This window comes from Stomoxys calcitrans, chromosome 2, assembly GCF_963082655.1.
Source record: "Stomoxys calcitrans chromosome 2, idStoCalc2.1, whole genome shotgun sequence".
NCBI lineage: Eukaryota > Metazoa > Arthropoda > Insecta > Diptera > Muscidae > Stomoxys > Stomoxys calcitrans.
The window spans coordinates 210,804,852-210,831,867 of record NC_081553.1 but is presented as its reverse complement, the minus strand read 5'-3'; the positions used below and the strand labels follow the sequence as shown (position 1 = coordinate 210,831,867).

Below are 27,016 nucleotides of genomic sequence, written 5' to 3'. Positions count from 1 at the left end.
GGGTTGCAATGGTTCTGAGGAACTTGTTGTTGTGGTTGGGTTATGGCTTGTTTGTTGTTGTTGCCTCTGGCGCTCTATTATCAAAAGCCAGACATTTTAGACATTCCACCACACTACGGCACCACAACTTTTCATGGGGTATGGATTTCTGGCGCATCAGGGTCTCCAGTTTGCCATCACCTCGCCCTTTGGCCTCCAATAGCACAACGTTTTATAGTGCTCATTATCGCACTTTTACCTTGAGAGATTTTCAGCTGCTATTTTAATTTTTGTAAATTGTTTCTTCATTTTTTTGTTTGCTTTTGTTATCTCGTATTTTTTTATTCCAGAATTTTAAATATCACCGCACTACACTTTTTGCTTAACACACACAATTTTACACCGTTTTACTATGCTTATTAGAATATATATTTTCTTTGTTTTATTTCCCTTTGGCTATTTTATTTTATTGGAAATATTTTATTAAAAAACGAAACATCGAAAAACACTCACGAAAATTAGTCATTCTTTGATAATAGGAGCAAAACGAATAAAAATATGCAAAGGCGTTGATGACAGTTGACAGCTAGTCTGTTACAAAACACACACAAACACTAACTCATACAACGGCATATTCATATTTGCACATGGTAGTATGTTCAGTGAATGCTGTGACAGAATGGATTTATTGTACCTATTTGATGGCGTAGTGTTGTGCCTTTGTAAAGGCGTATGGCAAAACTGAGGATGATTTTGTACCCTACACCACAACTTATGGTTCACTTACAGCCAAGGCGGATTTAAGAAGGTGGTCTCACACGAACACCTGTTAGCAGCCGGCCAGGTTTGAAGGTATTAAGATGACAGATTTTTGTTTACATTCTCTGTTTTGTTATCTTCTATCTCGCATTTTCTCTGCTCATGTACGCACATGTATACGCACACGCACACAAATTTTTTTATGTGTTGACAAAACGTCGATCAGCTTGATGGCAAGATGGCGGATTGCACCATATGATTTGTGGTTGTTGTACAAATGAGACCACCTTAAATTGTTTCGTCATGACTTGCAGTCTATTCCACCAAGTTTCTTATTTATTGCTTTCATTCACTCGCTTGCTCTTATAAAGTTGCGGTCAGCCGACAATTTTTTTGAATTTTTTACAGTGCTTGGCATTGAGGATATTAATTTGTTCTCTTTTTGCATTCATTCTTTGTTTACTTTTTCTCCTATTTCTGTAATTTTTAATTAAAAAATTTTGATATCCCTAATGTTCACGGGGCCTTTCCACTTTCTGTTTCCGGCAAGTGACTTTACTTTCTATTACTCAACCGTGACCACTAACAGGGATCTGGAGCGGGTGCCTTTTTTCCGCTCCCGGTCCGTATATCAAGAGGCCTAGTGCAACTCACGTTTTCGAATTTCAGCAAATTCGGGTTAAAAATGCGCCGGTTATGGCCTTAACAACCTATACGTGGAAATCGGTCTACATGGCTGTTATACATGAATACAATCCGAACGAGAACATAATTGACATGAATGCCAGGGGCTTTAACAGAACTCACTGTTCCGAATTTCAATGAAGTCGGGAGAAATAAAAAAGGCGTTTATAGACTTGAGACCCAAAATCGCCATATTGGTATATTTTGCAGCTATATCCATATAAAGGCCTAAAAAACGTTCTGTTTAAAATTTTAGCGAAAACGGAATGGAAGAAATTCGTATTGCGCCAAATTTCAGCTCAATATCTCAATTTTTTAAGACTCTAGCCTGATTTCAACACAGACACAAAAATGGGTTTAGAAGTTTACGGCGATCAAGAATATATATACCTTGTTGGGTCGGAAATTTATATTTTGAAGTTTACAACGGAATGACTAAATGAATATACCCCCTAAAAAAATGCCCATTTAAAAGTTTTTTTTTTTTTTTGTCGAAGCGGACCACAACTTGTCAGGAAAATGCTATGTAAACGTAAAGAAAAACTTTTTATTTTGTGTTTTCATAGAAAGAGAATTTAGAATAGAAATCTCTCAACATTTGTTCCAAGGTGAATTTAAATAGGTCTCTCGCGAACATCTCATAACAGCCGGCCAAATTTGACGGTATTAAGATGTCAGATTTTTGTTTGTATTCTCTTTGTTCTTATCTTTTTTCTCCTATATTCTCTGCTCTCATCCGCACACTTTCTGCACATGTACACACATTTCTTTGTTTGTGTTGGTAAAATGATGGTAAGATTAGAGATTTCACCATATGGTTTTTATGCTGTTGTACAAATTAGACAACCTTTAAAATAATTTAGCCATGCCCCTAAACAATGTAAAAATATTTCACAACTCCCAGCTCTGACCTTTCATTGGTAATTCAAATTGCATATGATTATAATTTAACTGAACGTACGCCACTTGTCAAACTGAAGACCCGTGTTTATATTTTTCTTTTCAGAATACTGGAATACTAAAAAACTACACGTGTTGCGAGGATTATTAGAAATTTAAACCATATTTTTTTTTGTATCAAATGACTATACAAATGGATAAAAAGCATTTACTGACGTTTATGCGTTCTGAGAGTGAAAAGATACTGGATCTTTTGTTGACTTTCAATGTCCCCGATTCAATAGAAGGTAACACAATCTCAAAACTAAATGGTGGCCCATGAGGATTTGGTTGGAACTCTTTAATATTGTTTAATTTTTTACGATTTCAGACAATGACTACGATGCCTATCTACTAACATCCAACAAAAACTCCAGCAAACCTTTACCCACCAAACAAAATTCAGCCAGCGACTCTATTGATGAGCTACAGGATCGTCTTAATCGCATTAAAAATAAAATGAAAACCAAAAAAGGCCCACAAACTGAAAAGGCTAAGAAACGCAAAGAAGCCAAAAAACTCAAAAAGAACAAAGAATTCAAAAAGGTACTGGTATCAGCGGCAAAATCTATGAAAAATGAAAAAATCAAACAGGACCAAGATGATGAAAAGCAATCTAAGAAAGACATTAAGCCCATCATACCAAAGCCTGTCTTCAATGAAGAGGGTAAAATTGTATTCTCCAAATTTGATTTTGCCCAAAAGAAAAAGAAATCCCATCAAAATCCCCGCGATATACTCAAACAATTGAAGGCAACCGATAGGAAAATCAATGAGCTAAAAGAATCGGGTGAAACAGAGAAGGCTTTGGAGATGAAAAATGAATTGGCCTGGAAGAAGGCATTTGACAAAGTCGATGGTAAAAAGGTTAAAGACGACCCTAAACTATTGTACAAGGCCATCAAGAAACGTAAAGTAGAAAAGAAGAAGTCCAAGAAACAATGGCAAGAACGCAAGCAAAAAGTGGAGAAAGATATCTCAGCCAAGCAGAAAAAACGTCAAGAGAATCTGGACAAGAGGGTTAAGGATAAGCAAAAAACTAAACTTAAAAAAGCTGCAAAGAGGGGAAGAGTTATACCGGGATTTTAATAAAATTTTAGTATTTAGAGAAGGGAGATGTTTTTTTTTTATTTTTATAATCTAAAGTGTAATGTATTGACACGGCAGAGATGAGATGCGTTGCAATTAAAATCCAAATACAGAGTGATCTTTATTTATAACAAAACAAAGCTTAGAACTAGAAATGTATAACAACGTATGTACATGGATATGTATGTATGTGTGTGACAGTATGTTACATTAAAGAGATGCAAACAGCAAGCAGATAAACATTTAAATACGAGTGAGAGTGTTTACCACTTGTTCTTATGGATAATAAGAAAATAAGAATAAGGTGAGGGAGAAAACGTACATTGGACTGGAACGTAAATATGTTTATACTGAATACTCTATATGCTCCCCCTAAAGTTGTTAATAACATATCAATCAAATACAAACAATATCAATGAAATTATAAAGTAATAATGAATTGAGTAGACAAAATTGTATATTATCAATTGGTATCTAAATTGCTGTTTGTACCTGAATCCGGTTTTCTTACTACTCTTCCTCCCTCTCGTGGTCTGAGTTCTCTTCTAGTGTGTGAAATATCTTCAGTCGTTTGCATCTGCTGTGGACCATCTGAAGACAAGGTATTTGTTGTAGGTGCTTGCAAATCGACGATTTGTTGTTGTTTTTGTTGTTGACCTCTTATCTGATCTAGATGGCGTTTAATGATATAGTTGTTGTGTGATAAAATGCACGAATACGATTGAGGTCCAAGTTGTTGTTTTATCTTTGCTTGTGCCCAACTGGATTTGTTAGGATTACGGTAATCACGTACCATTACCTTCTGACCTTCTGTAAATTGAATATTTCGATTACCTTTGTGGTTTCGAACGTTGTTTTCTTGTGCATTTAATATCTTTTCCGTAGTCGTTGGTGGTTTTAAAAGACTAAGCCGGGTTTTTAGTTTTCTGCCAAAGAAAATCTTTGCTGGACATTCACCAGTGCTACAATGGGTCATGTTGCGATAGTCCATTAAAAATCGGTATAAAATTTGGTCTAAATTGGCATCTTTATTTTGCTCCAAGTTAGCATATATGGATTTTTTAAACGTTTTAACGAAGTTCTCAGCTTGGCCATTAGTTGATGGATGTCCAGGTGCAGTTAAGATGTGTTTAATTCCATTCAAGGACAAAAAAGTTTCAAAATCATGTGAAGTGAATTGTGTGCCATTGTCACTTACAAGTGTGTCGACAATACCATAACGTGAAAACAGTTCTCTTAACCTTGAGACGGTGAATGCTGTCGTCATATCTTTAGTCTTGAAAACTTCAACAAATTTTGAAAATGAATCGATGACGATTAAAAAGTAAAAATTTCTTATCGGACCAGCAAAATCAATATGTATTCGGCTCCATACCGAATCATTTGGCACCCATGGTATTAAACTGCTTTTCTCAGGACTGGATTGTAGTTTTTGGCACGGTAGACAGTTCTTAATTAAGTTCTCAATGTCTTTGTCAAGGCCTGGCCACCATATGTATGACCTTGCAAGGGCTTTGGTTTTGACAATCCCCAAATGAGAACGATGAAGTTCATTTAGAACTTTTTCTTTTAATTTATCAGGTATTATTGTTCGATAACCCCATAAAATACAACCATATTCAACGGTTAGTTGGGTATACTTTTCCCGAAATGGTGTGAAATTGGCACCAGCAATATTATTGAGTGTGCCGTTGGAGATACAGTCCACAACTCTTGACAAAATCGGGTCTCGTCTCGTTTCACGAGAAATATCTTTAAAATCGATTTTAAAACCTGCTTCATTGGCTTCAATAAAATTTATGTAAGAATTTTCAACATTATCAGATTGAAATTCTTTTTGAGGCATCCTTGAAATGCTATCTGCTTCATTCTTAATTCCTTTCACATATTCTATGGTATAATTAAATCCAGAAAGAATTAATGCCCATCGTTGCATTCTTGCTGAAGCCATGACAGGCAAACCCTTGTCGCTACCAAAAATGGCCAATAATGGGCGATGATCCGTTCTTAAAATTAATTTGTTTCCAAGCAAATATTGCCTTAGTTTAGTAACACTAAACACAATGGCTAGGGCTTCTTTCTCAAGAGTGCTGTAATTCTTCTCGCTTTTCGTCAAAGCTCGGGATACAAATGCTATCGGTTTTGTTGTTTCAGAGAACCTGTGTGATAAAATTCCAGCTACCGCATTATTTGAAGCATCAGTAGTTAATATGATTGGCAAGTCAGGATTAAAATGAACCAAGATTTGGTCTGAAGTAACAGACTTCTTTATATCCTCAAACGACTTATGACATTTGTCTGACCAAACGAAGGCTACATCTTTGCTTAATAAATTATATAGTGGAGACATGATTTTTGCAAAATCATTAATAAATTTCGAATAATAATTTGCCATGCCCACAAAAGCTCGTAATTCAGAAATATTCTTTGGAATAGGACACGAGATTATTGATGAAATCCGGTCATTGTTCTTTCTTAATCCATGTTTGTCGATGTTAAATCCCAAATAGGAAATTTCAGATTGAAAAAATACTGATTTGTTTAAATTGAGCTTCAATCCTGAAGACTGTAGTTTTTGAAGTACACGCTTCAAAGTCCTGATATGCTCTTGCATATTTTTGCCAGTGATGGTTATGTCATCCTGGTAAACAACAACATAGGGAATATCTCTTAAAAGATTTTCCATTGTTTTTTGAAAAATGGCCGCAGCCGTTTTGACACCAAATGGTAGTCTCTTCACCTTCAAAGTACCAATATGCGTACTCCATGCGCATAAAAATTGAGACTCTTCATCCAAAACAAGCTGATTGTAAGCATTGGATAAATCAAGCTTCGTGAAAACTTCACCACCCTCCAACGATGCGAAAATCTCATCGATTCTGGGTAAGGGATATTTAAAATCCAATAAAAATTTGTTTAATGTGACCTTGTAGTCACCGCATATCCTCAAATCGCCGTTTGGCTTTAAAATTGGAACTAAAGGAGTTCCCCAATCGGAATTATCAACCGGCTCCAAAACACCAGAACTTATTAAGTCTCTTAACTTCTTCTCTATCTTGCCTTTCCATGCCAATGGTAAAGGTCTTGGTTTACAAAAAACAGGAGCTGCATCCTCAGCAATTTTTAAAGAAATTTTGCTCACATTGTATTCTCCCAACTTGTCTTGAAAAACCTCAGAAAATTCATTTTTAATTTGTTCAATAATCGTTGCATTAGAATCCATTGAACCAATATTGTTAACTTGCAACAGCTCAAAATTAAACGATCGCAAAAACGAACGACCAAGCAGGGGTGGATTTGATGAATTTACAACAACAACAACAACTGATTTACTTTTACCTTGAAAAGTCACCGACGCATCGTATTCGCCTACCAGCTTCAACTTGTCACCATTGTAGTCTACATATGGTATATTGCATGGGCGAAGTGTTTTCTTAATGTTGTTCTCCTTATAAAAACAAGCAGGCATCAACGTACACGGAGCACCCGTATCACACACAGCATTAAGCTCAACTCCATCAATTACAACCTGAAGAGAATACACATCACTAGATTTGCGCTCAGCCACACTGAAAATTGAATAATTAAATAAATCATCATTATCATAATCATCATCATTGTTATCAATATCATTAGATACATAATTCACACTTCTCTTTTTATTATGACACACAGAAGCCAGATGTCCATTTCTTCCACACGAATGACATTTGCTCTCCTTGTATTTACAAGCTTGAGAGCTGTGGTTGCGCCAACCGCAATGAGAACAAGCTGCCTTTTTTTCAACTTCCATTCTGTTATCGCGACCGCCGCTTCTGTTATTTTCATAGCCATTGCCTCTGTTGTTGTTATAACCATTGCCTCCGTTACTGCTGTTACCACTGCCTCTGTTGCTGTTACTGCCTCTGTTACCGCTGCTGCCATAACCTCTGCCACCACCGCCACTGCCGTTATACTTGTTGGAGAGTCTTTGCTTTTGCACCAAGTTCACAGAACTTTGCTCCCTCTCTGCCTCTTTTGCTATGCTTTTCGTCTCCATGATCATCGCTTTTTTCAACGCCACTTGCACCGTTAGACTTTCGTCCTCTTCACACAGTCGTTCGAAGATGAAATGTGGCAAGCCCATCACAAACTGATTTAAAACAAAAGCATCCAAGTTTGCACCAAATTTACAATTAAGCGCCAATGTCTTAACTCTGGCATACCACTCAGCAACCGTTTCACTATCACTTTTTGTTGAGACATGAAACCTTTTTCTTTCGCTGAACACTATCGTAGGTGGGGTGTACTGCGTATCCAATATCTCGCACAACTCCTCATATTTTTTTGACACAGGGGACACTGGACTGCATAAACTATGCAACATTTTATAAGCCACGGCACCAATTGATTTTAATAAAATCGACTTTTTCACATTGTCGTCCGTGCAGCTTATTTCACAAAAATGTATGTCCAGACGCTCTTTCCATACATTCCACGCCTCTACACTTGGGTTAAATTCTGGCACATTAGAAGTCTGGAACACTGCAATTTGACTGGCTGCAAAACTTTGGTTTCCTTCTCCTTCCATCTTAGGCGGCATTTATTTTTTTGCTCTGTTTATCACTTTTTTTTTTTATATAAAATAACTTATTTAAGTTCAAAAAAAAAAAATTTTTTTTATCCTCGTCGCCAAATATGTAATGTATTGACACGGCAGAGATGAGATGCGTTGCAATTAAAATCCAAATACAGAGTGATCTTTATTTATAACAAAACAAAGCTTAGAACTAGAAATGTATAACAACGTATGTACATGGATATGTATGTATGTGTGTGACAGTATGTTACATTAAAGAGATGCAAACAGCAAGCAGATAAACATTTAAATACGAGTGAGAGTGTTTACCACTTGTTCTTATGGATAATAAGAAAATAAGAATAAGGTGAGGGAGAAAACGTACATTGGACTGGAACGTAAATATGTTTATACTGAATACTCTATATAAAGAGAGAAAGTATTTACAAAAAGGCTCTATGTAGTTCTGATTTGAATTATTGAGCCTTTAACATTGGGATTGTAACTACTTGCCTAACTGCTCTTCATCGTCGTGGTGTAGCGACTACAATAACCACCTATCCTTAAATACTTGATGTCACATTTGACAACTTTTGGAATCCAAGCCACTTGCCGATTGCATTTTGGGTGCAGACAAAGACCTTGTCAATCCCATGACTGCAGGTTGTTCGTACCACCTTCATCAGGAGACAAAGGTTGTTGTTAAACAACATTTGCATTTGGAGGCAGCGATCTTTGTCAAATCTCTATAGGTGAGCAAGCCCGTGTTGATCCATAGGACCGATCGTTGCGAGAACGTGATAGCCATTGGCTATTTAAAGGCGCCAATAGGTTGCCTTATAATGCAACATAGTTACTCAGTATTTAAGCAAAGGTTTAGGTTGAACGTCTATCTCAACGAGCAAGAACAAGTCTCTTATTTCACTGCAAGAGATCTGAAGATGCGTGAGATGATGTGCCCAAAATGCTTTGTGTCACATTTGACAGCTTTTACACATTCTCCCCACTTGCCATAACAGTTTGCGATAAGGTCAAAAGAAGAAATAAGGTCCTTAAATCACTTACCGGCAGCACTTGGGATGCCGACAAAGAAACCATCTTGACCACATACAACGCAATTGGCCGATCTGTGGTATATTATGCAGCGCCAGTGTAGTCTCCTCAACTATGTGACACTCAGTGGACTAATATTCAGGTCTGTCAGAATGTCGCCCTATGAACTGCAACGGGCTGTCTCCTCAGCTTATGTGGTCCAAATCCATCAGGAGATAAAGATCCTAACCGTGCGAAGACATAACTACATGTCCTTTTGGGCTATCATCGAAGGGACCATCCAAATCATTATCTTATGGACAGGTTTCTACAGCCCAGAAGCCTAAATGTTGATTTACAAATCTAAAATGAGAGGTGCAGCGCTACAAGAGAGAGCCTCTAGATCAAGCGGCACCTCAAGCACCAGACAACATTTATGTTGGCACGGTAGCAGATGCGATAAATGTTGTCCTTGAAGAACGTCCGCCTCCCATTGCACCTGAAGAAATTAACCTCACTCGGCAAACCAGAATGGTTCTGGATCAATTACAATTCGACAAATGCAGCCGCCTCAAATCCTACAGAGCAAGGATTGATGACAACATGCAGAATGTGTGTCCCGATTGTGATCTGGGTCCACATCACACACCTTTTTAGCCCAATCGTCTTACACCCAGATCCCCCTGGATGCACCCCACTTTAGTAGCAAAGTTCTTGGATCTGGATATTCAACAGAACCAAGCATACGAAAAATACTACAGCACCAACAGCGCAACAAAATAGAGCCTATTCCTAAGACAGAGTATCAGGCGACTTTTGCATTAATTAGGAAACATTACTGGAAGTGGTATATTTAGTAGGTAAAAAGAGCCTAACTCGATTTTTTGTTCGTTACAGGAGAAGAAAAAAATCCGTAATATTATAGATATAACAAAAATTTAAATATATATTTAAACAAAAAAAAAACAACGCAAATCTATCTAAAATTTTACGGATTTAATTAAGCACATATTTTCTTCCCCTTTAAACAAACTAGGCTCTTTTTATATAAAGCCATCGATATATGCATGTATACTAATTCATTTCTATTTTATGACTTTAGTTTTCGATTCACATAGAAAAGCATACAAAATTTGTTGTTCACTCAAAATCGCTTAACAAAACCACTGTTTTGTATATTGCCAACAGCTGACCGCTGAGTAAAGAAAGGAAGGGAAAATAAAATGTCAATTTCCATTGGCGACCATTGAACATACCTCATGCGTTAGCAGTAACTGTCAGATCTACGCTAAAAGTCATCGTCGCGAGTGCTAAGAGAAAGAAGAAAAAATTTACAAAAAATAAGAAGAGGTCAAGAAAAGTGGATAATTAATTTGTATAAAAATAAAGTGGAAAATTGCGTCTTAAATCGAAGAAGAAAGGCCATTTCAAATATACAATTACTAAAAAGGCAAGAATTGCGAAAGAAAAAAGGGCCCTAGTGAGTGTTACAGTGTTATTGTGTGGCGGTGTTAGTGAATGTGGCCACAAAGAAAATAGGAAATCCAAAAAGCACACATAACAAAATTAAATATTCGCAAAAAACAGATTAAAGTTACCAGCAGCTGTTATATCAACGAACAGAGATAAGACTAAGTGGATCCAAGGCGTCGCAAGAGTTTTAGTTTCGTGGCCAGATTATGAGTGTGGCTCGCCACATAGTTTTGCTATCCCAGCTACCGAAAGCTGGTGTACACCATTGTTGGCTAAGAGGTAAGTTGATAAATGTGGAGGAGGAGAGATGATTGGAAGCAACAGCATCGTTTCATTTGGAATGATGCGATGACATTTCATAATCATACGATCTGCATAAAGCTTTGGCTGCAAATACTTGTAGGGTTGATAAACCTACTCCAGCAAACCTGTCATCAATTAATTTTTTGTTTGTTTTGAACAATTGCTTATTTTCTTTTTGTTTCCCAAAAAACAAAAATAAATAAATGCCTTTGTTCTTTAGGTAAATATATGCAGCAACGTTGTCTTTTTTGGTTCAAGGCAAGTGCATTGAATTGTTATTTTTTTGTGGGTTTGACAACTAGACAGGTCTTGACAGTTAGATCGATTCAAGGGCAATATCCTTGCAATTCTTAGATTTCATTGTTTCTCATTTAAATTTTGGGGGGTTCCTTTTTACCCCCAAGCTTCTTTGCTTATATTCCCTTTTTTCAACTTGCATTGATTGGCTTGTTATCAAATCAAGGTCATGAAATGTCTCTCTTACTCTCTCTGTCTATGTAGAACCATCATTTGATTATTGTCAATTAATCACATAGTGGTTGTATTCCTGACTTTTATTCGCTTTTATTACAATGCAAAATCAGCACGCTTAGATGTGTGATGGTATTTGTTTTTGTAGTAGGCAGTGTTGCCAATGCTACCATTTTTAAATTTTGTAACTGAATGGCTTTGTGATAGCAAAGTTGTCGGCTTAGATATATCGGAGAGTGGTTAGGCTTTGGATAGATTTAAGGTGGACGGTAGTCTCTAATAGGCTGAAGTTGGACAAAGTTGAGTTTTTGAAACCCCAAACATTTGATTATGGGCCCCAGGGTGGATCAGAGATATATGTATTTGCCTATGAAGCTGAAAGCCAGGGTTGGAAAGTCAGATAGCAATTTTATCTATCTGTGTATAACTGAAGAATAATAAAATTGTGCCTCCTTAATTTCAATGTCCACCAATAAAAAAAAAGCATAGCAAATAAAGGAGTCATGAAAGATTTTATACATTTCGGGAAGATTTTTTAGAAACCTTCAACGCTCTCTATTGGCTTTGGTTTTGCTACCAACGAAAGAGACAGCTAGCTAACAGCAATAGACAACTCTGGGTATTGCTATAAGATTTTCGAGGTCCTCATGATTAAACGTACATCGGCAAGTCAATGTCACTCTGGAACACGTCCAACTAGGGGTAAAAAAAGGAATCAATGCCCTCCAAAAGTAGTCATGAAAAAATTTCGCTTAAACCGAACATAGTACCACCCTTATGGCATGAATTCTACAGCATAATACTGTCGTCATCTAACAAAACCAGTGATGCCAACGATTTACAAGTAAAATGCGTAACTAAAATTGTAAAAAAGGTAAAAAGAGTAAAAGTTTGTGTAAAAGAGCACTGAAGTAAATTTTTTTTAAATTTTTTCAATTACATTAATGTATAATTTTAACGAAAATATTTGCTTTTGAAGCCTAGCAATAGGATTGGAAAAAGCAAATACAACGAAAATCTCAACAACGAATTAACGCCATTGAATGTTTTTATTTTGATCGTCCAGCTGTTATTTTGTTTGATCCATCCGAACTCCGAGGTTCCAATCTCGGATGGACCCTCAGAAAACATGTTCAGTTGAAATTTTCCCCTTAATTTGTTATTGTTGTAACAGTTTATACACTGAGTTGGCACCCCTTGTCGATGAAGAACTCCATCGAGTCAATCCGGTACGTACAACAGGCTGCCATGGGATTGCCGGTAATTTGCAATGTGTTCAGGTTTAACTGCAACTGCAAAACTTCGTTCAGATTCGCAAAAAGGGGTCACTAATCATTAGACTAAAACTACTCGGACTGCACTCATAGATATTAGAACAATTTATATTAAATTAAATAGGCGAGTATTAGGCTCCCGTGACAAAGCAAAAACTTCAAACTTTAAAAAGTAAAAAATCACTAACTAGTAATGCAGAAATCGTCCAATTAATTCCTTTTTTTGGCACTAGGTGGTACCTTTCCAAGACAACTCGTCCCAGTTCGAGCGGCATTCTGACAGATCTGTACATTATTCTACTGTGTGTCACATAGATGGCGAGGCCACACTGGCATGTGCTAAGGACGTGAAAGAGCTGTCAAATATGGCACCTCGTATTTTGGGACAGTTGATGGTCGGAATTTTTACTCCCTCGACTCTCACATCCAGCCAATCATTTACCTCCAGTGATTATGTAGTGAACAATGTGGCCGAAGATTTGTTCAAATTTCTTGCAGCGAAATAGGCGGCAAGATCGATGAGGTAGACGTTCAACCTATCGGTCTACGGACTTTCGACTTCTTATCCCTTAATTACCCAAACGACTGCACAGTGATCGCCGCCATTAGCCAAAATTCAAAAAAATGATGAGTCTACTATTTGGTACCAAATATGCATTCATTAACTCTTAAGAGGTTAAGCATCTTGAAAGTATACATACATGTAGTTGACTCATTTTAACGGTACTCTTTAATAGAAGCACCAAAAGAGAAGAGATAATTAGTTGGTTTCAGTTGCGAGTAAAAGTGAAGTGAAAACAATATAATTATAGAATAATAAATCAAATTTATTTTGATAACATTTATAAAGAATATTGAAAGTAATGGTATTAACTTGCGTTTTTTGTGGTCTTGTGTATGATAAGTTGTTGTATAGGTTATTCAAAATTAGTGTTTTATTTGTATGTTTTGTAATATTATCTCGCCAGTGTAATTGAGCTTCAAGAAGGTTTTTAGTTATGTTCCCCCTTGAACCTCCACTAGACCATACATCTAGGATGAAAATCGAAATCGTGTAATAAATGCGGCAATTTCGGGCTTAAGACTAAAATTCGGCAGATCGGTCTATATGTCAGCTATATCGAAATAAAATCCGATTTTAACCATATTCGGTTTGGACATCGGTAGGCATAGTACAACTCACCGTACCAAATTTCAGCGAAATCGGGTAATAAATGTGGCTTTTATGTATTTTTCGCCGCTCTTTCCATACAAGTCCGACCACAGTAGACTGGCGGCCACAAAGATAATTCAAATCAGCCATTTTTGATTTACTTGTTGAGACTTAGAATCCAACAAAAGGCATCGTCACCTTTGAGACTCATCATTGATATATACGAACTTGCATCTTTTGTAGGATATGTCCAGAGAAATCAGTTTGTAAGTTGAATATTATTGGCTGAACTAGCAGATGTATTAATAATATGGGCTCGCTGGGATACAGTTATTTCAGATCAGGCAAAAAATATGACAAACTATTGCAGACTATTATGCGAGGGCAAGGAAGTGCTGATGTCCGCCATGGGCCGGATGACAGATCTCTCGATTCAAGAGGCCGAAACAGAATAACTTTTCAGAGTTGCATTTTTGGCCTTTAGAGTTACTCTAAAGGCCTAAGGAACGTCGTGTTGAAAAATGCGACGTTACAAACAAATGCCAAAAATAACAACTCGCGTAAGAAAAACAATTTTTAACTTTGACGACTAAAAACACTATTTCACGTTTGGCAGCACAGAATAACGCTCGCATACAAGCGTCAAAGTTGATTGTACTATACGATATTCACTTCGTTTCCTGAATGACTAGAAGTCTAACGGGACTCACACTTTAAGCTGAGTATCCTGTTCAGTTTGTCGAGCGGAATGCTCTCAAACTCCATATAAAAAAACGTCGGCGAAACGTTGGCTGAAAATCGGCGGAAAAGTAAAACTCAGTTTATAGTGAGGAAAATGGCAAAAAAATGTTATAGTGGCAACACTTTAAACTATTGCTGGCATTATTTTTGTTTGTTTTATTGGTTCGTTTTTCTTTATGTAATTCAGAAAAAATATGCAAAATAGAGAAAACAATAAGTGCAGATAAGAAAACATGTTTTGGCATGGAAGTAAAAACATTTGATTGCTGTCAAATTCCGCTCGCGGAACAATTACAAACTTTAGCGGCTATTCCGAAAGCGGAATGGATTACCAACCCTTATCTAATGTACTCAAGTTCTGGAAGTTCAATGAAGTTTGCTCAAAAGTGTCGCGATAGTATATAAAAAAAAAACTATAAGGTAACCTCGACACCAAATAAGGGTTGGTATTCTCTTCTGCTTTCGGAATAGCCGCTGACATTTTTAAATGTTTCGCGAGCGAAATTTGACAGCAATCAAATATTTTTGTTTTCATAACAAAACATGTCTCTTTACCTGCACGTAATGTTTTCTCTATTTTTTTATACTTTTTCTCAGACAAAAACAAACTACTGAAACCAATAAAACAAACAAAGATGATGCCGGCAATAGTTTTAAGTGTTGTCACAGTTTTTTTTTTGCCATTTTCTCCACTATGAGCAGGGACGTTTTTCGCTGACGTTTTTTATATGGAGTTTGATAGCATTCCGTCTGAAAAGCTGAACAGAATACTCAGCTTAATTGGGATGATCTCTCTTTCAATTTCCCTTACTTTATTCCCCTACAAACTGAGATTTGGCCATAGTAAAATTTTTCATTGGTGTAGTCTGAGTTTTTGCACCAAATTTTCTTCACAAGAAACAATACACCAACATAGTAGTCTAAAACATTATTATACATGCCCTGCAAGTTGAAAACCCCTATCCCTTATTAATATTAGACACAATCTTTTGGTTTTTTTCTCCTTATGGTACCTCCGACGTCCTTAGTACCCCTCACATTGGATATTAAAATTAAAACGGTCTGATTTAAAGTATATTTTTTCTTTCTTCATTGCATCAAAACGGCAACACTGTAAACAGCTGACTTTACATTTTGTCTTTTATTGTATTTTTTGCTTATACGTATATAGATTTTGTTTTTTTTTTTTTTTTGAATCAACAAATTCAATTCCAATGAACGCAGCACAAAACCCGTTCCCGCCTTCTTGCTCTAAGCCTAGAACAAACTTGTTTCTCCTTTTCGCCATCATCAATCATGAATTTATTGTGTATATCACACCGCAAGCACGAAACGCCTGACCTTTCTTTATGGTTACTTGGCTTTAATGGGCAGGCGATTGGTCAACATTTTATTTAAGTCAAGTTTAGTTTTGTCTGCGATTTCGTACATGTTCATTTCAAGCTTACTTGTTTCGCGCTATTCCCCACATTGAGTGTTCGGTTGGTTGGGCCACATAACTTCCTCTGTCATTTCCTCATTGAATATAAAATTAAACACAATAACAATAGCGAAATATAGCAAAGACAATAGTTAGCATGGGCGTAGTTACGATAGGGGAGAATGAATTATAAATGAAATGGGAAAAAATTTAGTTGGCTTTATTTAGCATAGGGGAATGTTCGGTATAAAGTGTCTTTTTTTCAGCAAAATGGTCCTAATGGTGTGGTTGAAGTCTTCCCTGTTGATTAAATTTCCAAACTATAGTATTGCCTCAACTGAATATAAGAGTAGGAACGACTCCATGAGACCTTTGTAACCGGTCCTATGGGCCGGAACGAGCTTGCTCAACTTTGAAACTTTACGTGGATGGCTACCTACACATACCAATGTGGGTTCAGCGCTACAAGTGAGAACCTCTAGATCAAGCGGCATATCATGCGGGTCTTGACAACATTCATGCAGACACGGTAGCAGATGCGGTAAATAGCTACCGGGTGAATGTCGTCCTTGGAGAACGATCGTGTGTACTTAACCAAGCGCACGTACGAGAATTTGGCCAACGAAGTAATTTTCCATCTCGAATGATGGTATGTATGGGCAGCTGCGATCCCCGATGGCAGCTCTCCAATCGTTTTCATCGAGTCTAGCTTTTTTGGTAAACGCGACTTATTATCGGAAAAACATTTTGGCAGCTGCTTTGGAGCCGTGGGTACGCAAACATTTGGTTCTCAGACCATGGACGTACCAACATCGCTTAAAGCATTTGTAAACCAAGAATGACTAAAAGAACATGCTTCACACTTCATTTAATCCAAACAGCGGCTTCCCACTTCGCCAGATGCCAATTCCACATACTTTTGGCCATTTTTGGGAGTAAGGAAAAGTCTAAGAAAGCCAAATTAACGGCATTCTTGCGGCTTGTAAATCCTTTTTGACCGACTCGAAGCAATATTCCAGGCAAAAGTTGGTCATATAAGCCAAAAGTGAATGGCCGTTGTCTCTAGCGTTCGAAGCCATTGACAAAACTCCCGAAAGACGCACAGAACATGCGTATGCCATGGGAGTAGTGCAGTTGAGTAGACAAAAAGTATGCCACTACACACACACACAGCTAGCAGACAGGATGTCGAGCGTGATAGTGTGGTACTTATATCATAGAGGCGTTTTCGCAATCGAAACGCGTCATGCCATGGTTGGTTTTGTGGTATCTTCTGGCTTTACTTTTCCATTGAAAAATACTTCGATCATAAAAAGCTCTTCTTAGAATAGAAATAAAATGGGAATGGATATGATTTTTTTATACCCTCTACCATAGGATGGGGGGTATACTAATTTCGTCACTCTGTTTGTAACTACTCGAAATATTCGTCTGAGACCCCATAAAGTATATATATTCTTGATCGTCGCGACATTTTATGTCGATCTAGCCATGTCCGTCCGTCTGTCTGTCGAAAGCACGCTAACTTCCGAAGGAGTAAAGCTAGCCGCTTGAAATTTTGCACAAATACTTCTTATCAGTGTAGGTCGGTTGGTATTGAAAATGGGCCATATCGGTCCATGTTTTGATATAGCTGCCATACAAACCGATCTTGGGTCTTGACTTCTTGAGCCTCTAGGGGGCGCAATTCTCGTCCGATTTGGCTGAAATTTTGCACATAGTGTTTTAGTATCACTTCTAACAACTGTGCTAAGTATGGTACAAATCAGTCCATAACCTTGTATAGCTGTCATATAAACTGATCTTGGGTCTTGACTTCTTGAGCCTCTAGAGTTCGCAATTCTCGTCCGATTTGGCTGAAATTTTGCACATAGTGTTTTAGTATCACTTCTAACAACTGTGCTAAGTATGGTACAAATCAGTCCATAACCTTGTATAGCTGTCATATAAACCGATCTCGGGTCTTGACTTCTTGAGCCTCTAGAGTTCGCAATTCTTATCCGAATAGAATGAAATTTTGCACCACTTGTTTTGTTATGATATCCAACAACGGTGCCAAGTATGGCTCAAATCGGTCCATAACCTGATATAGCTGCCATATAAACCGATCTTGGGTCTAGACTTCTTGAGCCTAGAGAGCGCAATTCTTATCCGATTGGAATGAAATTTTGCACGAAGTTTTGTTATGATATCCAACAACTGTGCCAAGTATGATTCAAATCGTTTAATAACCTGATATAGCTGCCATATAAACCGATCTGGGATCTTGACTTCTTGAGCCTCTAGAGGTCGCAATTATTATCTGATTTGCCTGAAATTTTGTACGACGTATCCTCTCATGACCATCAACATACGTGTTTATTATGGTCTGAATCAGTCTGTAGCCTACAGCTCCCATATAAATCCATCTCTCTATTTTACTTCTTGAGCCTTCAAAGGGTTCTTATTCGAATTGGCTGACATTTTGCACAGGTCTCCAACATATAATTTAATTGTGGTCTAAACCGGATCATATCTTGATATCCCTCTAATAGCAGAGCAAATCTTTTCTTATATCATTTTTTGCCTAAGAAGATATGCCGGGAAGAGAACTCGATAAATGCGCTCCATGGTGGAGGGTATATAAGATTCGGCCCGGCCGAACTTAACACGCTTATACTTGTTTATTTCTTGCACATACACATTTTTGTCATTTGAAACAAAAAAAGTATTTCCACCGGCCGTCTTTTTGCCTTTGGAAAGCACGCTTATTTTTGAAGGAGTAGGGCTAGCCGTTGGGAATTTCACAAAAATGCTTGTCTGTTGGGATTTTAAATTAGCGAAATGACAATACCGGTTCATGTGAATATATAGAGCCCATAATAACTGATCTCTCGACTGGACTTCTTTTTTACTTAGTGGTTTGGTTGGAATTTTGAATTATATGCCAATTCTGGTTCAGATCGTTATTTATGCCAATTATGGTCAAAATCGGTTTATAACCTGATATAGCTCCTATATACACTGATTTCTCGATTTGACTACTTGAGATTCTAGATGCCTCAATTATTCAATTTGGAATTTTGCACGTGATGTTTTGCTTAGATATAGCTCCGATATATACCAATCTACCGGCTTAATTTCTTGAGCACCAAGTAGCCGCAATTATTTTACGACTCAAATTTAGCATGACCTCATATAGCTTCCATAAATACTGTTCTCCCTAGGGCGTAATTTCAATTCCATTTAGCCTATACTGCTAATCTCCTGTTATGACTTCCTACAATTGTGACTAATTCGGTCCAAATCATTTCTTCCATATAAACCACATCAACTGCCTATACAAAAATTGTTCAAAAAACTTGACTAATGCGATACATGGTGGAGGTTATATGAGATCTGTCAGGCTTAACTTAAAACTCTTTTGCCTGTTTTATTTGGAATAATACATTGACACACGTATTGTGAATAATCGCCGTAAGAGAGATTTGTAAACAATTTAAAATTCTAATTCATATACAGCCTCTTAAACTAGTTACAATGCCAAAACTGGCACGTCTCGTGCGATTATTTTCAACTAAGTTCAAAGGCAAAAAATACAAGTCAGAGGCAAACGTGTTAATTACTGACCACTGTGTTTAATAATTAAAAAATAATCAATAAAGTGGAATTTTTAGATAAACCTTTAGCATACCATAGGTCAACAACTGAAAGATAGATTAATAAAGTGGAATAAATAAATTTAAATTGTATGGGTCAACCAAGGGTGCAAATCCATTTGGCCAATGGACCTTTTATTCTTGCTAGGGGTTTTAGTAAAATGCAAATCTGCCCATTAACTTTCTATTAAGGTACTTGGACAAACTTCTCACATGTCAATGTGTGCTGTCCGAATCAAGTTTAAGCTCAATGATAAAGGACCTCTTCTTTATACCCTAGTCCGAACTGCCTGCCGTAGTGCAACATCTCTTTGGGAAGAAGTTTTTATATGACTTCTATGCATAGCACACTACCTCACAAATGTAAGCACTGCTGAAATACTTTTGTCTGATGTTCTCGCCAGGATGCGAACCCACGTCTTCAGTATCATAGACTGGCATGCTAACCTCTGTGCTACGGTGGCCTCATGTTTCAGTAGCAGTATGAAATTAGATAAACTTTTAACTTTTTAGTTCATTGTAATACCGCAGGAAAAGGAAATCCAAGGCGTTGGGCCCCGACGGAATCTTTACGCTGATGGTTGAGTACCTTACTACTGGAGTTGAGTACCTTACTGCTATCCTCAACCTGTCTTGAACACTTATAGGTCCCGATGTGAGGAAAATATGCAGAGTAATCCCGCTACCTAAGCCTGGAAAGGACCTGAGTTTGGGGGAGTCGTACAGACCGGTCTTCCTTCTCTTACCAGTAGCAAAGACGCTTGAGGCATTACTCCTCCCGAGCGTCTTAAGAGTATTTGGATTCATCGAGCATCATCATGGATTTCGAAGACTGCATAGCACAACAACTGCTTTGCATGCCATCACGGCACACATTTGCCGTGGCTTCAATCAGTCCAGACCATGTGATAGGACGGTCCTCGTGGCACTGGACTTATAGAAGGCATTCGACACGGTCAACCATTCCAAACTATTTGAGGACAACGCCAACACGTCCATCCAGCCAGGCCCAAAACGCTGGGTCGCGATTTATCTGTGTGGTCCTCAGTCATTTCCCGTAGAGTAAAAGAGGGAGTTCCCCTGGGCTGGGTGATATATCCGGCAGCGTTTAACCTCTACCTATCCTCCATTCCATCTCCTCCAGACGGCTTAGAGATCGTATTATATGCGGACGATCATGGCATCAGGCCCCCATCCATTGTTGACATCTGCGATAGGTTGAACGTCTACCTCAACGAACTTGCCTCATATTTCGCTGCAAGAAATCTGAAGATATCTGCCACCATATCTGCAGCCACATTGTTCATTACAAATACGCGTGGGGTGAATACTGAGCTGTAAGTGATGGTCGATGGAGAAATGATTCTGACTATCAAGTTTCCCAAAATACTTGTCACATTTGACAGCTTTTACACATTATCCCCACATGCCATAGCAATTTGCGACTAGGTTAAAAGTAGAAACAAGGTCTTCAAGTCACTTGGCGGCAGCACTTGGGGTGCTGACAAAGAAACCTTGTTGACCACGTACAAGGGAATTGGCCGGTCTGTGGTAAGTTATGCAGCGCCTGTGTGGTATCGTTGGCTCTGTGGCATGCAGTCGAATAATATCGTTGGCTCTGTGGCATGCAGTGGAATAATATTGAGATCTGTCAGAATGCCGTCCTTCGAGCTGTCTCCTCAGTTCTCATGTGTACCAACTCCATCAGGAGACAAAGATCCTACCAGAGCGAAGACATAACTACATGTTGCCTAAGCAATACCTTTTGGGCTGTTATCGCAGAGACCATCTAAATCATCATCTTGTGGATGGATATCCACTGCCCGGAAGCCTTAAGGGAGATCAACATGATCTACAGCGTGAGGTTCAGCGCTTCAAGAGAGAACTTCTAGATCAAGCGGTTTTAGACAACATTCATGCAGACACGGTAGCAGATGCAGTAAATAGCTACCAGGATGGCATTCGTACCTTCGCCTACGGTAAATTGTGATGGCTGTCCATCGGCTTGGAGACCACGGATATGGCGAATGGCTCTCCTCCTTGCCCTGTCATTCTCGGGATGCACAATAAATTGACGGTTGAACAACCAGGCGCATCTCTTCGGATCAATCACGGTTACTTCGCCAAAAGTGACTGAGGTCCTATCATCCTGTCTACCGGGGTTCGAAACAGCTTGCCTTAACCAGTGCATAAGTTACATTGTTTCAGGTGTTCCAGCCACAATTCCACCTATGTTCGTTGACTACCCTGTTTATTTCCAGAATCAGCTCGCTGATTCTGGGGTTAATGGGTTAGTGGGGTCCATTCAACGAATCTCATCACTCTCGTCTGCGAGTACCACTGCCTGCGCCGGGAAATTTGGCCGCACTTGGGGCCAAACAAAACATTCCTCCGACATGCTGTAGAGAAATCGTTACGATTTCGTTTTTAAATGTCGAAACAGAAAAGACTTTTTGAACCGATTTCTCTCCGGATTTGGTGAGAATTGTTGTATGTTCCGTCCGGCTATGTGCAGACACGTCGGACGTCAGACATAGTCGGATCCTATTGATAGCTGGGAATACACTTAGCACCCATACTCATTGAACCCATATATTTTTGTTATTTCTGTGGTGCTTATTTGGATTATTACTCACCTCAAGTTTTTTTTACTGCTTTCAGGTTTATATTGTCCCAATCATCAATCAGGATGTTTATCAGCCTTAGCAACACGTTGCCACCATGTGGCAACTAGTCCACGTTTCGATATTACCCTAGCACATGCTGCCGGTGCAGGAAGTGGAGGTATTGGCACTGGTACCGGTGGCACAGTTGGTGGGGGAAATTCATCCTCTTCCTCATCGGCATCTTCGGGCGGAGCCAGTGCCGGAGGTAGTGGCTCAAGTTCCGGAGAACCACCAAATGATAAAAATTACCTACAATGCCCGAAATGCGGTAGTCCCTGCACCCAAGTGGAAACCTTCGTCAGCTCCACACGCTTTGTTAAATGTGCCAAGTGCAATCATTTCTTTGTTGTATTGTCCGAGGTTGATACAAAACGAAATATCAAGGAGGAAGTGAAAAATCAAAGAAAACCACCACCACCGCCTCAAAAAATCATGGAATATCTGGATAAACATGTAGTGGGACAAGATTTTGCCAAAAAAGTACTCTCGGTGGCCGTCTATAATCACTACAAACGCATTCATCACAATCTGCCGCAAGTGAGTCCACAACAGCAGCAAATGGCCCAAAATAGTGCCATGATGAATGATCCCATGGGTACAAGAGGAGATTTGCTACACATTACCGGCATAGGACACACCATAGCTACAACGGGCACAGAGTTACCACCCAAACAAAGTCAGAGTACAACGAATCACCATCATAGCCATGATACGGGGTCCGAGATATTGGAGAAACAAAACTATGAGATTAAATTAGAGAAAAGTAACATCATAATGCTGGGGCCCACAGGTTCGGGCAAAACCTTGATAGCTCAGACAATAGCCAAATGTTTGGATGTGCCGTTTGCCATATGTGATTGCACCACATTGACACAGGCTGGTTATGTGGGTGAAGACATTGAAAGTGTTATTTCAAAGTTACTACAAGATGCCAATTACAAGTAAGCAAATAAATCTCCAACTTCCGAGTCCTAACTTCTTTGTTTTTTGTACTTTCTAGTGTTGAACGTGCCCAAACTGGCATAGTTTTCCTAGATGAAGTTGACAAAATTGGTGCTGTACCTGGTATTCATCAATTGCGTGATGTGGGTGGTGAAGGTGTACAACAAGGCATGCTCAAAATGTTGGAAGGCACAATTGTCAATGTTCCTGAGCGCAATTCACCACGAAAGTTGAGGGGAGAAACTGTACAGGTAGACACTACTAATATTCTATTTGTTGCCTCTGGTGCCTATACCGGTTTGGATCGTCTCATTGCCAGGAGGCTAAATGAAAAGGTCTGTTTGGAATTTTCATTTATTATTTTTTAAGGAAATTTAAGGAAACATTTTCTCTACCTTTTTTTAATCATTTGCAAAGTATTTGGGTTTTGGTGCTCCCACTTCGGGCTCTTCAGGTCGGCGTGCTGCTCAATCTACAGCCAGTCCCATGGATGATGACCAAGAGGAACGTGATAAATGTTTGACTAAAGTACAAGCTCGTGATCTCGTCGAATTTGGCATGATACCGGTAGAAGCATGATTGGGGTTTTCTCTTGGGCTTTTTTTTTTAACCATTGTTGTTTTTGTTTTCTTTTCAGGAATTCGTTGGACGTTTCCCTGTGATTGTGCCCTTCCACAGTCTTAATGTAAACATGCTGGTTCGAATTTTAACCGAACCCAAAAATGCTTTAATTCCTCAGTATAAGGCTTTGATTGGTTTGGATCATGTCGATTTGACATTTACGGAAAATTCCATTAAAGCTATTGCCGCCTTGGCCATGGAACGGCAGACCGGAGCCAGAGGTTTACGTTCAATAATGGTGAGCTTAAAAAACTACACAATTTTAAAAGGTTTCGGGAGGAAAATGAGAATTTTATCAGCGTCTGAGGGGAGATAGATCATTAAAACTCCACGTTAGGGAAATTTTTGATCATCAACATCTACATTAGAGGAGAGTACCAGGCACGGTATAGATGTGAGCACCACACAGGCTGGAACATTGAGATCCGATCTGTGGTGTTCATTGCTGTCACGAGAAGCTTAGCTGCGAGCTAGCGGTCGCTTCCACAGGTTGCGGATAGTGGCATGCTCCGGAGTAGCTGAAACGGCAGTCGCGGGCAATCAGCGGTATCAAGCGGAGAGTCGGTGAGAGGCCGGGCGACACCGGCTCTTGCACAAATACTGAGTGCCTATGATGCTTGATATGACAAGATGAGTTATTGGCGCCTTTTAACAACCAATGGCCACATTGTTCCCTCAGCGATCGATCCGGAACGAGCTAGCTCACATACAGGAGCTTGACGAGGATCTCCACTTCCACATGAAAATGTAGCTACAACAACAATGGGAGAGTTAGGATAAAATAAACATTGAAGGCCATCGTAGCGCAGAGGTTAGCATGTACGCCTATGACGCTGAACGCCTGGGTTCGAATCTTGGCGAGACTATCAGAAAAAAATTTTCAGCGGTGTCATGTAAAACTTCTCTCCAAAGAGGTGCCGCATTGCGGCACGCCGTTCGAACTCGGCTATAAAAAGGAGGCTCCTTATCATTGAGCTTAAACTTGAATCGGACTGCACTCATTGATATGTGAGAAGTTTGCCCCTGTTCCTTAGTGGAATGTTCATGGGCAAAATTTGCAATGTTGTCGACATTTGTGAGGTACTGTACCATCTGATATAGCAACCAGGTAAAAACTTCTCCACAAAAGAGATGGCGACACGCCGTTCGGGCTCGGTTATAAAAAGGAAGCCCCTTATCATTGAGCTTAAACTTGAATCGGACTGCACTCATTGATATGTGAGAAGTTTGCCCCTGTTCCTTAGTGGAATGTTCATGGGCAAATTTGCAATTAGCAAAAATTGAAGAAAAAATATTTCATCCCTCACAATGTTCCAATACAACTTTAAGTAACTAACCTTCCTTTTTATCTTTTATTTATAGGAACAACTTTTGCTCGATCCCATGTTTGAAGTTCCTGGTTCGGACATCAAGACTGTTCACATAACATCGTCCTGTGTTAGGGGCCAAGCCCCACCCACCTATATACGTAAGGATGAAACCGCTAGCACCGATAATGATGACAGCGAAGATAGTGAAACCACAAAGGTGCGTGCCACCCAATAGGTTTGAGACAACAATACGCCCCAATTCCCCCAAATGGTACGCTGTTCCAAGATTTGTTTTTTCTCTTACCACACCCAGGCACTTTCCTTCCCTACTTAGTAGTGTAGAATGCTAAGTTTAAAATTCCGAAACGTTTTAATCCGCGTGTATTTATAAAATTAAAGTAAAAAACAAAAAAACAACAACATGTAACGCAATCAACCAACCAACCAATCTACCTAATCCATAATCATAAGAATTTATGTTACAACACACACAAGAGGTGTGCTCTAAAAACTAACTCCTTACATAGCTAGATTCTTCATTTCCCAAGGAACAGAGGCACCTAAGATTTTTTTTTTAAGGAATTAGACAAAATCTCTATAAAGTTGTATGTCCCTCCTCCCAATTTCTAGGAAATAGGCAATTGTGAAAATATACCTATATTAATTATTTTAGATAATACGATTTAAAAACACACACATACATATGTAATTAAAAAATTTTGTTAGCAAAGAGAAAAAATCAGTATAATATAAAAAAAATATTTTTTAGATTTCATCAAAAAATTAAAAAAAAATCGAAAACAAAGTTATTTTATATTATCTAACGAAACCTATTCAAAGGACATTTTTAAATGCATATTTTTAGTTGTAGATATTAAAGAAATTATAAAATAAAATCAATTGTAAGATAAACATGGATTTTATTCAGTTAATTGCCAGTTAGGCAATTATCGTAGGCATTGCCATAGTGAATACAATCTCAGGGGCCGTTCGAAATATCTCTATGTGAATTATGTATCTATTTATTGAACGGGAATTTTTAAAATTTAAGAACGCGAATGCTTAAATCGAGCATTATTTATAAAAAATTTACATCAAAATTTATGTACAAGTGGTACACGAGATGAAATTTCATTCGAAATGAAAGCGCACTCGATCACGTATACGGTAATTCGGCATCGGGTCGTAACACTATTTAGGGCCTAGGGAATATGCTAGAAAGTTACAATTACGGAGGCGTTTGTAAGGGATTTATCGATTGTCAGAATTCTATGGTTTGCCAACAAACATAAAAGGACTGTTGTTTCCTAAAGAGGTCGCTATGTACAATAAAAGAGCAGGGGCCGAATTACCTCATACATGGACGAGTAAAATCGTTCGAAATCTCTCTATTGTGAATTATGTACCTCTTTACTGAACGGGAATTTTTGAAATTTAGGAACACGATTGTATAATTATTTATATGTATATGTATATACAAGTGACATAACATCCATTAAATATGAGATGAAATTTCATTCGATACGAAAGCGCATTTGATCACGTATGCGTTAATTTGGCCCCAGCAGTCTTTAACATCTGTGGAAGTTTTTAAGATGAGGATGAGTCCATCATAGTTAGACGTTTATATCATACTCGCCTTGTTTTATTTATATACACATATATTTATAGTCATGTCCGACAACCCAATACCCAATTAGATTTCCATTATAACTTTTTAGAAATTTTTGGAAAAATCTTCCATGGAGTAAAGTTTGACTAGGAATGTATTTGCCATGTAAAATATGCGTTATTTTACACAAAAACTTAAAATGCTTGTATCTCCTTTCTTGCTTCGTTTGGGAGACATATTGTGTAGAGAGTGATAGAACTTATAGGAGATTATGTATAACCCAAATGCGCAGAATATTAGACATGTGCTTAGTTGTTGTTGTAGCCACATTTTTATGTGTGAGCAAGCTCGT

General features: G+C 38.4%; 4 protein-coding genes across 4 annotated transcripts in view; 2 read left to right on the top strand and 2 right to left on the bottom strand.

Annotated features, from left to right (window-relative positions):
- Window positions 1-561, bottom strand: part of LOC106092668 (rho GTPase-activating protein 92B) — a 42,099-nt gene extending 41,538 nt beyond the window's left edge. The window contains exon 1 of the mRNA XM_013259575.2: window positions 239-561. Coding sequence (XP_013115029.2) covers window positions 239-288 — 50 coding nt within the window. The 5' untranslated portion in view covers window positions 289-561. The remainder of the gene's footprint in view (window positions 1-238) is intronic.
- A 1,822-nt stretch (window positions 562-2,383) lies between these two features.
- On the top strand, window positions 2,384-3,476 carry LOC106092667 (surfeit locus protein 6 homolog). The gene is made up of 2 exons (XM_013259572.2): window positions 2,384-2,609; window positions 2,693-3,476. The coding sequence occupies exons 1-2, from the start codon at window positions 2,504-2,506 to the stop codon at window positions 3,448-3,450; spliced, it is 864 nt and encodes a 287-aa protein (XP_013115026.1). The 5' UTR covers window positions 2,384-2,503; the 3' UTR covers window positions 3,451-3,476.
- Window positions 3,477-3,913: 437 nt separating this feature from the next.
- Window positions 3,914-8,020, bottom strand: LOC131994835 (uncharacterized protein K02A2.6-like). Its single transcript, XM_059361754.1, has 2 exons — window positions 7,152-8,020; window positions 3,914-7,019 (listed from the first exon to the last, which is right to left on the bottom strand). Exons 1-2 carry the CDS (start codon window positions 8,018-8,020, stop codon window positions 3,914-3,916), a joined length of 3,975 nt encoding a protein of 1,324 aa, XP_059217737.1.
- Window positions 8,021-10,156: 2,136 nt separating this feature from the next.
- Window positions 10,157-25,500, top strand: LOC106092669 (ATP-dependent Clp protease ATP-binding subunit clpX-like, mitochondrial). Its single transcript, XM_013259576.2, has 6 exons — window positions 10,157-10,792; window positions 22,175-23,120; window positions 23,180-23,456; window positions 23,539-23,688; window positions 23,759-23,980; window positions 25,105-25,500. The coding sequence occupies exons 1-6, from the start codon at window positions 10,720-10,722 to the stop codon at window positions 25,285-25,287; spliced, it is 1,851 nt and encodes a 616-aa protein (XP_013115030.2). The 5' UTR covers window positions 10,157-10,719; the 3' UTR covers window positions 25,288-25,500.
- The last annotated feature ends 1,516 nt before the right edge of the window (window positions 25,501-27,016 follow it).